Consider the following 17,490-nt stretch of genomic DNA (forward strand, 5'->3'; position numbering starts at 1 on the left):
GACGTTTGGAGGAAAAGTTAACTACTGAATTAGGGTGTTGTGGTTCCAGATTGTGTTGATTGGAATTTTGAGGTTTTGGAGGGAGTGGAGCTGGAAGTGGGAGAGAGAGAGAGAGAGAGAGAGAGAGAGAGAGAGAGAGAGAGAGAGAGAGAGAGAGAGAGAGAGAGAGAGAAATAAAGAAAGAAAAGAGAGGTGTGTGTGTGTGTGTGTGTGTGTGTGTGTGTGTTACTTGTATAGTTGTTCTATTGTGGTGAAGAGTTTTGTTGCACAGTGATGTGTATTCATTGAGTACTTTCTTTCCTTGGGCTATTGATTTTTGGATGTGGTAGTTGTCTTCTACAGTTAATTTTTGGTATAGGCTGCTGCTAGTTTTTAGGATGTGAAGGTCAGTTTCAATATTTGTTAGGTGGTGGTTGATAATTTGAAATCCTTCAACCGTTTGGTAAACAAATATTTCAGGTTGTAAACTTCTTAGAATACAGTCCAGCAGTAATTGTCTACCACTACCATTAATTTATAGAAATTACTAGACATTATGAATGCAAACTTCAACTGTCATTCAAATTGTTGAAATGGTGATATCAAAATGAAAAGACAAAATACTGTTCAATTACAGATTTATTCACTCAGTTCAGTTATAGCCATAAGAATTAATTATTTTTGTGAATGGTTCCACTTGTTTCGCCACCTTTTGCCCAGCTTCCTTAGTCAGCTTCTGCAAGAAGATTAACAACATTTAAATATGTTTCATGTTTTAAGTCAAGGCAGGCAGTACTGATGGAAATTTAACATACAATGCACAGTGAAGAACAACAACAACAAGAACATAACTAACAAATAAGTTATGGCTAGAAAAGTAATCAAATAATATTAGAACAGTTAAATGAAAAATCATCGAAGTACAATATTGTGTCTCCCAACACCTGAAAAAACTCATCTTCCTGTAGCCAGCACTTGGGCAACTCATACTTGGGAAAGCCTTAGCAGCCACGCCACTTCTTTCATGTGCATGTAAAGCTTGACATCTCTTTGTGCAAATTGATTGAGAAGGCTGGAAAATGGTTCAGGTCATACAACCTTCCCTACCACTCAAGCTGACAAGATCATGTCGGCACAATTTATCCCTCACGATAATAGAAGTTCAAAGTTTCAGAGGCTGTTCTAATGGAACATACACTCCAAGAGCTGACTAGTGACCAGTTACCAAAAGCCTTAAAAAATGAATGGGAACAGTTTTTTTCTTAGAAGAGTATTCTCATTTTTGTTACACAAATGCATAATTGCTTGGCACTCTAAATTTGTTGAAAACAACATTACAACACCATGCACAAAAACTTTAAAGATTTAGTTGGCAATTAAGTGTTTCAGTGTTTTGTACATCAAGAAGCACTGTGTTACATTTGCCAGCATGGACCACATGACGAAATTGATGGCACAAATAGTATATTTTCTGAAGTCACGAATTGTTACACCATCAGTTTTAACATTACTAGATAGAATTTAGAAAAGTATTAAGATTATCTATATCACTGCAAAGTATGTTGGCTGAGAGTCATGCATGCAACAATTTTGTAACGATTTCTGAAAGGAGAAAGAAAGCAGGTGTAGAGGACTTGGGACTTGTCCACGTACTTTAACGTCTTCAGTAAAATGTGAGGTGGAACGCAACTTATTTCTAAACTGACGGGAAAAATACCTTTTAAAAACCATACTGTTGGAGGGAACCTGTGACAAAAAAATATTCGTCTATATCCCTGATGTTAAAGAAAACAATTTTGAAGAAACCATTGTGGTGTCTTAGTATTACAGAAACAGTTTTCTAGAAGTTTTCAGGACACTGCACATATCACATCTGTTGTGTGCATTTTTGTAACATATTAAAGAATAAAGTACTTCTACATAACAAGCTGTGTTGTCACACCACTGGAGTGGAAGACAATGAGTCTACACACACACACACACACACACACACACACACACACACACACACACACACACACACACGCAGAGAGAGAGAGAGAGAGAGAGAGAGAGAGAGAGAGAGAGAGAGAGAGAGAGTTGAGTCACCCCAGTTTCCAGAACTCGGGAAGATGTTGAATGTGGGTATTGTATCACGGACTCAGTCCCTTTGACCGTTCAGAGAGGCCACTAAAGCCATCCAAAGATGTAAACAATCATGCATGAGCAGCACTTATTAGACGGAGGGGGTCTGACAGCCAATCAGTTCCAGTCATTCCACCAGGAAGGAGGTACACAGCTCGTGTTGTCTGTAGTTCAACCACGCCTTTCAATACCGCAGTTTGATCAAGTCCAACTATGCCAGGAAGGGCACTTAACAAGGGAAGTGTCCAGGTGTCTAAGTGAAACAGAGCGATGTTTGGACATATAGGAAATACAGAGAGGAACTGTTGACATTCCTCTCAGGTCAGACAAGGGCTACTACTGCAGTGGATGACTGCTACCTACAGATTATTGCACTGAGGAACAGACAGCAATGCCACCATGTTGAATAATGCTTTTAGTGCAGCTAGTGGATGTCTTGTTAGGGCTCAAACTGTCGCAATAGGCTGCATGATGCACAACTTCACTCCCGACATCCATGGCAAGGTCCATCTTTGCAACCACAACACCATGCAGCACAGTACAGATGGGCCCAAAAACACGCCGGATGGACCGCTCAGGATTGACATCACGTTCTTGTGAATGACTTCCTTCAGGATAACGACATCGCTGGAATAGAATGGCCAGCATGTTCTCCAGACATGAACCCTATTGAACACACCTGGAATAGGTTGAGAACGGCTATTTATGGACTACATGACCCACCATCCACTCAAGGATATACGCCAAATCGCCAATCTGGGGACAATATGGACCATCAGGACCTTAATGAACTTGTGGATAATATGACAACAAACACAGGCATGCATCAATGCAAGAGGACATGCTACTGGTTATTAGAGGCACCGATGTGTACAGCAATCTGGACCATCACCTCTTAAGGTCTTGCTGTATGGTGGCACAAGATGCAATGTGTCGTTTTTATGTGCAATAAAAAGGGTGGGAACGATGTTTCTTGATCTCTATTCTAATTTTCAGTACAGTTTCCATAACTCTTTGAACCAAGGTGATTCAAAACTTTTTTGATGTGTGTACTCAAAACTTAGATGCACCTGTGCAGGACAATGGACTGCAAGTGAGCTGCTTTCAATTTCTATTACATTCTGTTTGACATATGAAGTCATACTTTTGACTGCTGTCAGCTAACCAAAGAAAATGCACTACTAAAAGGAGATTGCTACTAATGCTTAAGACAATGTTACCATTGAAAATTTTTGTATCCATATTTCCATTCAAACATGATTCCACAACACATTACAGATCAAGATTGAAGATAGAGCAAGATAGATAAGAAAAATTATGGAACTTTAATGGCGGTAGTGAGGGTTAGCCATATTGAAATAGTCGTCTATGGACTACAAAACATTACAGGCACCGTATCATTTTCAGTTGATTCCCCTACAATCAGTTCTTAAAAATTATTCAAAGAGCAAATATGAAACATATGCAAAGGAGAATTTAGAATATGTTCTAACACTGATAAAAATGAATTGATGCAAACTTGGAAAGTGATTTAACAATATGAACACATCGCATTACACTTACAACTCTGAGCAAAGCCTGCATAACTACTCAAATTTCTGAAATGTTATTAAATAATTTTGATACCAAAGATAAAGCAGAGGCAGCACAATTTTTTCCTCATTACTGATTTGTGACGACTTAATTTCAACATTTTCTCCTCAGGAGCATTAGACACACTGAGACGATACAACACAAAAGGACACGTAAAAGAAGTTGCAGAACACTTACCAGTGCAACACTTTTGTTTCCACTAGGATGACAGAATATGCAGCAATGTGACTCCATACAGTAAGACAGCATGAATCACATTTGGGTCATTCCATATCAAATCACCCAATAAAAAATAAATTTTACACCCACCTCCTTAGATTTTTATGAAATTTGGCTCAAATGGTTCTAATACCATCCTGACAACACCTGCAATTTTTTTTTGCTGTGTCTCTTACAGTTTCTTTTATAAATTTTTAAAGTTTTTATGTTTTGCGTTTTCTGAACCTTCGGAAATCGTCAGTTTAATTTGTATTCAAAACTTTAAATTTGCTTATCTTAAAAACTTAGATATCATGAATTTTTGCAGCAAGTTTATTTATTATACATATTTGAAGATAAAAATGATGCTATTAAAATATATTAATATTTTCTACGAAATATATATATATATATATATATATATATATATATATATATATATATATATATATATATATATATATATATATATATATATATATATATATATATATATATATAATTTCTTTTTTTAACGGATGTTTTGTTTTATAAGAATTGCAGTATCTCGAGTCTCAGACCTGATAGAATGCTCAAATTTGTTTAAATTTACTCTTAAACATATAGGCTACTTGATAAAACAAAAATAATGATGGCTTTTTAACATGTTTATTAATTATAGTAGATTACATTAGAATTATGTACAAAGTTTACTTACGGCACTTATGTATAACCCAACTGATTGCTGGAAACATTGAATTTTTTGAGTAATTTTGTCTTTTTAATAAACATTAATGCTGATTCAAACTGTTTTTCCACTTCATCCAAGAGCTTTCAGTTCTTTTGATACAGTCTTTTTTGAAGTAATACATTCTCCCAGTGCCGCTTGATTGAGGTGTGTCTAGTACACAGACTATGTGCTCCAAAGGCACTATGCAGGAATCTTCTCTTTCAGGCCAATAAAATGATGCAGCGGGTCCTGAAGGATGTAGAAATAGAATTTCTGCATCCTCTTCATCATTGAATATTGTTTTTACCAGTCCAAAGTACCAGTTACCATCATAATTTGCAGCCACATAGCAATTTATGGATGGTTCAACACGAACCCAATCAGAAGAAGAATGGAAAGAAAAGACTACGGAGGGTTTTACACTATCTGTAGTCCTAATTTCACGGTTGTTTGTTGGAAGTGGTTTGAAGCTATGAAAACTTCTAGTTCCAGGAATGGTTCGGGTTGCTGAAAAACATTTTTCTAGTTTTAACAGTAGCAAATCAGCTTTTTTGTCAATGAAGTGAAAATGAATGTTTTCAATATTTTTTTCACAAAACTTATACACATCGATTGCTGTCACTATTTGTTCTTTGTCTGAAAGCTGTAGACTGGCTTTCCTTAAAATTCTTTTAATAGGGCCATCACAAATTGACTTCCCATGACTTGTTGCAAAAAAAGAGTGTTGGGCCTTCAAATTAAAGTCTCTCAAGTGTTCAGTCAAATTTTTGAAACTGTTTCTATTTTTGTACTGCCCAGCACAACCATCTGTAAAGTAGTGAACTGAGTCAATGTCAGTATGATGTAATGACAGCCACTTTGTAATTTCTTTTTGTACAAAGTTAACAAAACCAGTGTCATGTTCTTGATCATCACTAATAAAACAGTGGTTGGAAACAAAAACATTGTTTTCCTCATTTCCTAGAAAAACTCCAACTGGGTGTAGAGTACAACCACCACTATTCCAGTGGTAACTTTGGATCTCATTTTGTATAACAAAGGAATAATTTTCACTGAAATCCATCACAATAATTGCTGTTTTGGGTGGTGGGTCTTCTTTCAATCTTTTAAAGGCTGCTGATTGGGATTTTGCTATAAACGAGTGTGGGGTGAGCTTTTCCAATGACCTAACCAATAAAGAAATGTAGTCTTCAACACTGATAGACTGATCATTCCTGCCCTGTCTGTGTTAACCCACTGACTGATTACAATTTCTTCTTCTAAATCATAATCTTCACTTAGTTTTTCAGTTAAGCACTCTGTTAGTGCAGTATTTGCAGGACAGCTGTTGCAATGATGTAGCATGCAGTTTTGGTTTTCTGTGTTGCACACAAGCATCTTAATTAGGTCTTTATAAGATTCTTCAATTTTCACAGCATCCAGTAATAGTTTAACATTCTGGCGGATACTGCATACACATACAGTGTGTGTATCTGCAGCACCAGCAAGGATACACCATTTAGGTATCAAGAAACAAAATTTTGAAAATCCTACTTCTACCTCGGGATTCTACCATTTGAAAGAATAATAGAGTTCTCTCAAGTTACACAAAATGAGTTTTTTGCATGTACACATTTTTTTGAACACTGTCTTTTGTTCCAGGTAGCACTCTGGAACTTTCATCCTTTTCATAAAAATCTGTTACAAGTCTTACTGTATTTTCAGAAAGAGTTTTACCTTCTTTTGGACCAGGAGTTTCCAAAATACCCTTTTCAGATTTTAGCTTTCTAGCTTGTCGCACCATGTACTCACTCACATTAAATTCTTTCATCACTTTATTTCGAGTCCAAGAATCTGGAGCCAAGGTCAGAATCTGGATTTTTCTAGACCTCCCAACAGATGAAATCTTCTCTTTCATAAGAGAAATCATTACATCAAAATCCTTTGCTTTCTCAACCACACTTTTCTTCTTCGTCATCATCACAACTTGGTGCATCATATTTTAATGCTTTTGAAACCGCCTTTTTTGCAGTCTTTTCAATACTGCTAACCTTCCTTTTAAAATAAGACCCTTTACTTTGTTCTGACAAGCCATGAAGCTTTATCGGTGTTAAACCTAAATAATCAAGAGCAATGTTTGTTTGTACGAGGGATTCATTTCTGGATTCCAATGATTCTAATTCAACCATGACTTCATCATCTGTTTCACTTTCATTGACTTCAACTCTTAATTTTTCCTCATAAAAGTTACGGCATGTTGAGCAAAGCTTTTGTTCAGGTTTTATGCTAATATTTTTTGTCAGTAATTGTTTAGAAAGATCCAAGCCTACACTTCTCAACGATTTTTTGATGGGCTTCTTGTGTTTTTTAGTGGGTCTACACATGTTTGATACTTTTCAAAAACATTTAAAAAGTAGTAGCTGTGGTGTGAACATATATTCTTAAATTCACAGATTAATTCCAGATCTTAAGTGGATCAAATCTTTTTCTTCCTCAATTCTGATACCAGTTGTAACTTTTTTGAAGGTGTGTAGGTTGTTTGGAAACAGATTTTTTAAATAACCCTACACTACAGGTTTGAATATCTGACATACTGATTTCACTTTTGGTCTGATTACTGTTCTGGTTACTTTTGTAGGATATTGGAAAAGAATCTCTGTAAACTAAGCAACAGTACTTACTGAGAGTTCGAATAAACTTAAAATACTATCCAAGCACTATTTAACACTAATAATTTGTTACTTCAAAACACAGGTGTAACAATACAAAATCCAAGTGTACATTGTTACTCCAAAAAGACAAACTTATTTTCGGTGTCTAAGTCACTTGGCATTTTTTATTTTTAAAATATAATTAATATTATTTTAAAAATTAGGTAACTATTAAACAGGTTAAAAAGCCAACAATTTTTCTTTTATCTAATAGCCTATACAATTAAGAGTATTTTAAAACAAATTTGAGCTTTCTATCAGGTCTGAGACTCTAGATATTGCAGTTTTTGTAAAACTAAACATCCAAAAGCTAAAAAGAAAAAAAAATTGTAAATTTTTTTTCCATTTGGAAGAATTTAATATATCTTTATGGTAATTTTTTTAACATTTAGATATAATGCACAAACTTATTCCAAAATTTCATACTGATATCTTGAGTATTCTTTAATATACAAATTTTTTAGTTGTGAGGACACGTTTGAGTTACAATTTCCGACTGCTGAAACAAAGCCAAATCTAAAAACTTTAAAAATTTATAAAAAACTATAAGAGATAGAGCAAAAAAATTTTACAAGTGCTTTCAGGATGATAAAAGAAGTAATTGTACCAAGTTTCATCAAAATCTGACATGGTTGGTGTCAAGGCCTGGGTGACTTGACATGAAATGACCCATTTCTGTTTCAGTTTCAATAATGAGCACTTCTGAAGAGCACATTGTGGCTTCAAGTAATAAGAAAAGGAAGTACTGGGCGCACCATATAATGAATAGGAATTGTACAGAATCAATCCTGACAGTCACAACTAGCATTACCTACTTAAAGCAAGACAAATTTCGAATTTGCTGTTTTTCCTACTGAAAAGCTACTCATTACAGTAATGATATTTGTTGAAAGTGCATGAATCACAAAAATGCCCCCACAGAAGTTTATTTTTAGCAACACCAGATATAGTTATGTCAACCTAAGTTGATCCATGGCAATTGCAAAGGGCTGAGCACAGCAGCTTCACAAGTCTAGCTCAACCAATAATGTTACACGATTTTGTAAACATCTCTACAGCAATTTTTCATAAGAAAAATCATTGCATTTAAAGCAAGTTCAGTCACCAACAATGACTGGTGAGTTCTGCATTGAGGTTAACAATGAAGAAGTGGAATAAGTGTATAATAATAAAAATTGTGACATCCTCCGCTTCATCCACCTGTTCATTCAGAAGTAACAGGTATTTAGCTTTAAGAATATCTGCCACATGGAGCACAGACAAAGAACATCCAGCCAGCATCTTCAGCTTATCACTCCCCACATCTTTGTTTCAATAAGTTTTCCATTTCCAGCTTTGGCTTTTATCAGCAACTTATGTAAAAGAAACACAAGGCAGCTCCACACAGCAGGCAGCAATAGCACCAGTGTGACATGTAGCTGCCGAACACATTAACAATGTGCAATATACCTCACATTGCCCTGAGGACAGAAATATATAACTTCCCCTCCAGTGTTAAAAATTATGTTAGCTGTATTTCATATGCTGCAAGCTACAACCTTAAACTCACCAAATGTAAACTGGCCAGTGACTGCATACTTCACTCCAAACTTTTCAAAATATTTCCACTGATTCACTTATTTGCAAATTACCAAAATAACTATGAACAGTAGCAAAAAGCAAACAAGTTTATCATCTTGGTGTGATGTTTGAATGTAAGATTTTTTGCCAAATGGTTTCCTCAAAATCAAACAAGAAATACCAATAGTAGATAGATAATGAGCACAAACCCAAAAACCATTGTTTTTAATTTAGATGAAAGTGTGGTTTTACTGAGTAACTATATGGACAAAGTTTGCTTCCTCTACATAAAATCTTTTGAGGTACAGAGGATGACTTTCAATTCCCCTTGTGTATTGTTGCATGGAGCCGCCCCGGTAGCCGAGTGGTCAGCGCGACAGACTGTCAATCCTAAGGGCCTGGGTTCGATTCCCGGTTGGGTCGGATATTTTCTCCGTTCAGGGACTGGGTGTTGTGTTATCCTAATCATCATTTCATCCCATCGACACGCAAGTCGCCGAAGTGGCGTCAAATCGAAAGACTTGCACCAGGCGAGCAGTCTACCGGACGGGAAGCCCTCGTCACACGATATTATTATTATTATTATTATTATTTTTTTTTTATTGTTGCTTGGAGCATTCAGCACTGTTGCACCAGGAGATACAGGTGTCACTGTCTTGTTACTGTGTGAACCAGTTAATGTCACAACCATGTTTCTTCCAAATAACATTTTATTGCCCGAGTGTGAACTGTTTTAAAGTCAATTTTTTCCTGCAATCTGAACCAGCCGCCATCACTTGTGCATAGTTTAGAATGTGGAAATAAAATATATCAACAGTTTTATCCAATCTGAAGATTAGTTTGATGCAGTTCTCCACAGTACACTATCCTCTAGCACATGCTTCTGTGCATAGCTACTGTAACCTCCATTTGAACCAGCTTACTGCAGTCAAGCTTTTGCTCCCTCGACAATTTTCACTGCCACACACTTTTTCATTACAAAAGGATGATTCCCTGAAGCATCAGGAAACAATTTTTCCTGGACAAAGCCTTGATACTCTTAGCGGCTATTCTCTATCAGTTATCGCAGCATCAAATGATAACTATTGTTATTACATTGTAGTATAATGTAATAAGAGTAGTCACCATTTGATGCAAGCAAAATAATTTCTTCTCAGTGGACAAGAATGTAACAGTCTGCCCTAGTTGAAGCGTATACTGTTTTATGGAATATGTGCTTTCAAACAAGGCCATAACTTACATTGAGAATAAAGTGAACACTTGAGTTTACATTCAGTTATATGTAAGTCTCCAACAACACAAAAAGGTTCATTTCACATGTGGGCCAATAATTGCAAACAAGTTATTACAGTAAAAAGAATGGGTCCCTCGCTCAACAAGCAGTTCACCTGAAAATACCACCCTGCATTTCTTGTCATTACAGTTCGAAAAAGTTTGTTGAAAGTTTATACTACAATATATTCTGACCTTAGGGATTTTTTAAAGGAACAGCTGTCTAACATGAATAGTTTTGATGAAAGCAAAAGGCAACAGTCAACCTTCGTTCAATGTTCACAAGGAACTAATATTAAAACTTAATTACAACACACTGGTTAAAGAATGTCATGTTAGTTCATAAGTAGCACCTTTTGGAGAAACATTTGGGCAAATTGTACTTGGCAGTACAAGCATAAAAGAATGAACATGAGATGGCAGATTATACCTGTCTCAAACTAACATGTTAATGACTACACAAAATAGCTTTACTGTTTCTCCAGACAGAAAGAGACTCTTGACTAATCCTGCCACTAACTCATGCTAGTAGCAAACAAAAACACAAGGACTATAGTCAAGTCTGTAAGATGACCCCTGACAGTTTGAAGGACCACTAAAAGCCTTCAACTGCAAAATGTCAATGGCTGCATATGAAACAAGTCTTCCACAGAGCTGCAACCACATGAGTTGTTGCCACAAATTTACAAAAGAGCTTTATGCTACCAGAACTACCTGCCCAGCTTGCTGCAACTAATGGGGGGGGGGGGAGACCATCTTATGCCACTGACTAGAGGTTAATGGATCTTATTAGATTAAACCAAATTCACAAACTAAAATCATAATATTGCAAACTGCAGTACATACCTTAAGACAGTTACGCTTGCGGATATTCAGTACAGACCGGACCTTCCTCTTTGTTTCAAGGGTCCTAACAACCTGCTTGTACTTCCATCCCACTTCATGAGAGAGTCTGCCCAAATGGCAGTACTGATAACACAAACAAGAAGTTACAAAATGAAGCACTGAAGTCTTATGGGTAAACATTAACCAATTTTAGTCTCATTCACATTTTCTGTATCATGGATACTCAAATAATGTAGGTAATAAATAATCATTGACTTTACTCAACAAGAAAAAAAATGTTAGAATTAAGTACTATTTAGCAATAATTATTAGTCTCACAATTATCATATGTCAAGAGTAAAAATTATTCTAAGACTTTTTGTGAAATGCTTCATCAGAAGCCATGGATAACATTAAGAGCCAACACTTCAATGTTACAGCATGGAGCAAAAGTACAAATTACAGAGTAATAAAACATTAGCCCCAATTTTATGTTCAATACATTTGCATATTAAAGGAACAATAAGAAAGAATAACTTTTCAGACTGTTTCTTGTGTGTAATTCGATAGTTATAAATAAAAATGTGAAGTTTACAAATTCATCACTGTGGAATAAATAGTTTCGAGCCTTAAGTAAAAGCAGCACACCTCACAGAACCAACACACACCACAGTAAAATAGACACTCACAGTGTGACTGTACATAATGCAGAGTATATTTGTTCAATAATTTGCCTCATCCATTTTGTGTACTTAATTAAGAAATTCAGAGCAGCACAGTTGTGTTATCTGTGTAATCAGAGCATTTTGCTAATTTTTCAATAATAGTATGAACTTGGCTGAAGGAAACAAAATTTCCAGTATTAAGCAAAAGCCTGTCAAGAGCTTTCAGGAATATTGGCCACTGAGCACAGCAATAAGAGGAACAATGTCACATCCTTTTCCACAAATCTGATGTCACAGCATTCAAATAAACAAGTTAAAACCAGACTTGTGTTTGGTATTTTTGCTTTTAACATTCCACTGAGAGGGTCACAAGGTTTATTTTACATAGGGCATGAAAGTCATATCTACCTAAAAGAATTTCATTTGAAGCAGAACTTCTACACATGAAGTAAACGATTGTCATGTTTGGTGTGCCACACAAGCCTATTCACAGCATGTTCAAAGACATGCTGTACATCACATTTGAAATATGTAGATAATTTAAAATTAATGACAATATAATACTTTGACAAAATACTTGCCTTTCGTCCTGGTTTCAAGCACATAACCCTCATAGCTCCAGGCACCACAAACCTCTTTCTTCTATCGTAAGGTGGTGGACAACCTTCATAAGCTTTAAGCCTCTTCAGTGCCATTTTCCCCCTCTCTGTCTTATGTGGCAACATACCTGAGGGGGGAACTAATCGTTAGCTGCAAGACCAACATTTCCCCTTTACAGCGCAGTATGCAAACACACAATGGTTCAAATGGCTCTGAGCACTACGGGACTTAACATCTGAGTTCATCAGTCCCCTAGAACTTAGAAACTACTTAAACCTAACTAACCTAAGGACATCACACACACACACACACACACACACACACACACACACACACACACACACACACACACACGATGCAGGATTCGAACCTGTGACTGTAGCAGTCGCGCGGTTCCAGACTGAAGCGCCTAGAACCACTCTACCACCACACCAGCTGGCTTGCAAACAACACAACAAACTCCTGCAATCAAGACAAATTTTACAACATTGAATTAGCATTCCTTTGGTTTTGAAAGAGGTAAACTGTACCATATGTGCTTTAAAATTTATATCAATGTCTTATTTCCAAATATTTGCTACACTGCACAACAGACTGCTTTTGATATGCCTCTAATGTATCCACACACATCACAGCACTTTCTTAGCACACAAACTACAAGCTCTGAAACAATGGAATCCCATACTACTGAAGACTTTTGCACTGACAACTAAGTAAACAGAAAAAAATTGGATAAGCACCCTAGCCGTGTGAAAATCGAACTGTACATTGCCACACAATTGTAGTAAAGTTAGCATTCAAACTATCTCCAATTGCTGCTTGAACAAACGTATAGTTTTCAAGTGGCCTTTAACAGTAAATTTACAAACCTCTAACAGTTCTCCACAGTATCTTGCTTGGTGCTCTAAAATGGTATGGTCCTCGTGCTGGATTAACATTGCACCTTTTGCGAAGGAACGAGAGGTACTTCAACTTTGCCCTGGAAAAATGTAATATTTTTAAGCATTTCCCCTAAAATAACAGTCTGCAAGAATTACATTTCAGAACAAATGTCTCTGATACAAACATAATTAAATGTCATTAATCTGACTATCACTTTTATGTTACGAAAACTAATATCAATCTTTTCAGTTAACATAGGATAGCTATGATTTTGTCATCAATCATTTCTTGTAAAATTTAGACATTTTTCAAACTCCTTAAGATATAAAAATGAGATGTGTGAATTTTTAATTTAATAATTTGAGATCACTGATCTAAAATTGAACAGCTATCAACAATTCACATAATAGACCCACATAACAGAAGAAAACTATGAAAAACGTCACTGATCAATTTAACTTGTGTGTGTTTCAAAGTACAAGATCTACACAACACATTTTGCTATTTACTTGACCTCCGCACTTACGAGTTCAGCACAGGGAGATGTACCTATTTCTTCAAATGTAACCAAATAGAGGACAAAGCTTATGTAACCATTGTTAAGAGTTCTGTGTAATTTTAATCTACTGGTCAATGGATTAGGAACTCTTATTCAAGCTACTATTAAGAAGCTTATGCAGAACATTTACAGATCTTTTATTTGAGGCATATCGTTGCCAGACTACATAATTAATAGATTTGAGATGAGCGGCCCCATAAAAGGCATCAAATTAACAAGTCAACACAATCATACACGAAATGACAAAGGCCAATTACTAGGATTGATGCAGTTGCCCAAACCCAAAGATTTGTCTTTAATGCCCAACTTTGTTCAATTATTACTGCAGTTCATATGTGGATCTACAGAAGACAATATAAAACTGCACATTAATAGCTCTTAAAAACACTCTTCAGAAGGTTTCTCTTCAATGGCAGTTAATCAGAGTATTATGCACCCAAGTAGCCTCCCTATGTAAAGAGCACAGGACTCTTAGTGTAAAAAAGCATAACTATTACATTAACTCTTAGAATAGCATCCAATCACAAGACTGGGTCAGAAGCTTTAGAACTTTGATGCAGTTCTCAAGAAACATGCATCTCTAGACTCTGGAATGTAAATATGCTTCTGACTTCACGATTCACCAAAGAAACATGTTACAGCAGAGGGTATCAACTAGTAACTTTTTTTTTTGCAGGTTACTAGTTAGTGCCAGTATGACCAATTGATTACATGGCCAATTAAATATTTTGAAATTTAGACCTATAATAGGGCTACAACCATTTAATTTTATCACTGCAAGTATGGCATTATTTGTTATATTTTCTTTGCTTTGTAGAAGTACTTCTTTTATTCTGTTCTTACATACATAAATATAAAACTTGTTCAGACACAAATATTTCAGGTTCAGGCTTGCTTGGGAGAATTTTAGATTTGGCATTTATTTTACACTGAGATACAGTTCTCACAGAAAGTTTAGAGACAGATCTAAATGTCCAGTCTGCCTACATCCCTAAAGCCACCTTCAGTCACTATTTTATTAGATATCTCAATTGCAGGTTGTAAGTTAAAACTTGACTGTTCTGGTAATTAAATTTTTTCAGATTTAATTTTTACTGACACTTCACTATAGCAAAAATTATTATCCATACTTATTTTGGGAACCTCAAAATTTCCCCCAGTCAAGTGAGTGGGACAATTTGTCCATTTTGTTCTGCATGCATTGACTGGCAACAGCACAGTCGTCTCCCCCGCCCCCCCCCCCCTCAATCTCCCGTTTGTAATGTAACCACCATCAATATGTCCTAACTGTTGCCAATTTCAAGTCACCACAGAATGAAATTGCAAAATTTACAAAGAAAATTTGAGCAGCAACCACACGAGTAGAATATACCCCCGCCAAAAAAAGAATCTTTTATAGCACAAAAGGGGATTTTTAGCCCTGTTTACAAAAGAGCAAGGGCAATAAAATTTTACCCGAAAACCCATTATTCAATATGAAAAACACTGACAAACTGATGACAAATTGATTCAATGCTATTTAGACCAATCCTCAATTTTCTGAAAGTTTTAGACTGATTAACTCGCACATGCACAGTTATGAAAATTGCATAGCTAGGATTGAGCATGGCACTTGGTTCAGCAGTGCCCACCAGTGGTCTCATGCCAATCTATGGGTTGAAGCATTACAAAACTGGAGATGATGCACATCAAATGTAAATCCATACTGCACAAAAATTTATTACCTCTGAATAAAGTTGACACTTTGTGATGGCAGATGGGGTGGCTGTAAATGGATGGAAAATACATTTACAGTCACTCGCATCAACCACCACACCATGTGTCAACCTAGTTGGTATGGATAAGTCCACTCATGAGTAGCTGCAGCTGCATATGCATACGAAAATTAATAGCCCTGATAATGCTGTGCTATTAACAGCATGAGCCTATTCAGTTCGGTCACGAAAAAGTGAACTGTTTCAGATGGTAAATATAGCCTACAGAAGAACGAATTTGCAAACAGTGAGTTTAACAAAATCTTTGCAAAATTCAGCCTCAATCTGACAAGAATTTTTAGAAGAAGGCTTTCTAGATACATATTTACAATATGTTACATCTTACAGCTCTCATGAAGACAAATGTTTAACACCAAAGCTACTATTTCAAGGCTGACTAGTAATGGATTCTGCCCATTTTCATAAGCCATTATAGGTGACAATCTGTTAGAAGCAGATATTTTGGATGTGAGTTAACATAGTATCACTGATGATATGGCTCCCACGATAATTACTTATTACTCGCACAAACAAAGTTGACACTCTGTGCACTGGCTGACAGGAGTGACTAAATCGGAAATGCCTTTACAGTGGCTCCCATCTGCAACTGCGCCAACTTTCAAATTGGTGCGCATAATACATATTTTGTGACTCACGTAACACAGGCATGATATACAAGTGGGAAGACTTAATTAGAACTGTCCATACTAAATTTACCATACATAAAAAATACAGTTACCATATGTACCACATTCTCTGTGACAATGTTAGTAACCACATTAGAATCATCCACAAATTTTAGTCTGTATAACAGGCGGCCTTTGAAATTTGGCACCCAGGAAATGAATAACAACCTTGATTTTACACACACTTTAGGCGTTTATCTCATCCTACACTCTGGCTACTACATAGGTATTAACGTATTTTTTCACTTAACTATCGGTGTTACATTTATACTACGATGCTCTTACATAAGAATATGCTCAGTATGTCTTATTCAACATGCCGCTTCAGGCGCAAATTACCAATGACATCACTGCAAAGTCTGATATGAAGCAACAAAGAAATTACGTTAATTACCTGAAGAAATTTCCCGAAATGTTGATCTGTTCACATCTCACGACAATTACTTTGTTTCCCTGTAGAACAGTCTTCGCAACTATAGCTGCAAGCCGTCCCAGGAGATGGCCCCTCCCGTCGATCAAGATTGCCTGGAAGAGGTATTAACCACACTTAATAAAAATTGAAAACCACATATGCAGAACTACGTAATATTTAACTACAGTTAATTCTGAAACACAGAATTAGAACTATTACAACTTTATTTTCCAGTGATTCTGTAACACGAAGTCAGCATATGCGAAAAACAAACATATTCGGTAAGCGAAGGTCTAACGACTCAAATGATGCGTCCAATGAATATCAGACTGCAATTTAAATCATTCTACATCAGTTAATGTAGGTAAGATACATGCGTCATCACGTATTTATTCCTGAAGGATGAACTACTCCACAGCATCTACTTTGATTTTTACCACGTGGATGTTACGACGAAAATACATACAAAGCACACTACACACGACCGTCTAAAATTTATCAATGCAAACGAGATGAACCAACAAGTATATTATAACAAATTATTATTCAATGATACAGTTTTGAAAACAATTAAACTTTATTTCCCTCACCTTCTCACTAAACCCAGTCATCTTTCATACTCCACAAGAAAAGGAAGCCACTTCCTTCCAAATATAAATGGTCCAAAGACAATCCACTTATTCGTCCAAAGAAAATATGATATACGTCGATTGAAAGGGTCGATTCCTAAAATCATGAAGGATTGCTGTTACCAGTCACTGTTTATTTATCACCACAACGCGTTTCACAGGGTAAAACCTCCATCATTAGGTGGATTTAAATTTCTTAGTACGACACGTGTGTATGTGTTGTGTTGCGATTTTTTGGTGGGACTTGTGACACAATCTAGTAGAGAAACAAAACACTACTTGGGTATATCTAACGGTATAAATGAAATAAGTAAAACAGAGTACTTCCAGAGGTAACAGGTTCCTTTCACTGG

General features: G+C 36.1%; 1 protein-coding gene across 1 annotated transcript; it reads right to left on the reverse strand.

Moving 5' to 3' along the window:
• Positions 1 to 600: 600 nt before the first annotated feature.
• On the reverse strand, positions 601 to 17,191 carry LOC126457259 (60S ribosomal protein L13a). The gene is made up of 6 exons (XM_050093424.1): positions 17,099 to 17,191; positions 16,491 to 16,621; positions 13,085 to 13,194; positions 12,197 to 12,342; positions 10,972 to 11,094; positions 601 to 715 (listed from the first exon to the last, which is right to left on the reverse strand). Exons 1-6 carry the CDS (start codon positions 17,117 to 17,119, stop codon positions 632 to 634), a joined length of 615 nt encoding a protein of 204 aa, XP_049949381.1. The 5' UTR covers positions 17,120 to 17,191; the 3' UTR covers positions 601 to 631.
• Between the last annotated feature and the right edge of the window lie 299 nt (positions 17,192 to 17,490).

This window comes from Schistocerca serialis, chromosome 2 (assembly GCF_023864345.2).
Source record: "Schistocerca serialis cubense isolate TAMUIC-IGC-003099 chromosome 2, iqSchSeri2.2, whole genome shotgun sequence".
NCBI lineage: Eukaryota > Metazoa > Arthropoda > Insecta > Orthoptera > Acrididae > Schistocerca > Schistocerca serialis.

What these genes read in the sequence shown, in the direction of transcription:
- LOC126457259 (XM_050093424.1), bottom strand. Translation starts at nt 17,119, where the DNA reads ATGACTGGGTTTAGTGAGAAG. An exon ending in GCTTGAAACCAGGACGAAAG is followed by an intron (nt 11,095 to 12,196) that starts GCAAGTATTTTG and finishes TTGTGTTATCAG; the next exon opens with TACTGCCATTTGGGCAGACT. An exon ending in GCAAGCGTAACTGTCTTAAG is followed by an intron (nt 716 to 10,971) that starts GTATGTACTGCA and finishes ATCTTCTTGCAG; the next exon opens with AAGCTGACTAAGGAAGCTGG.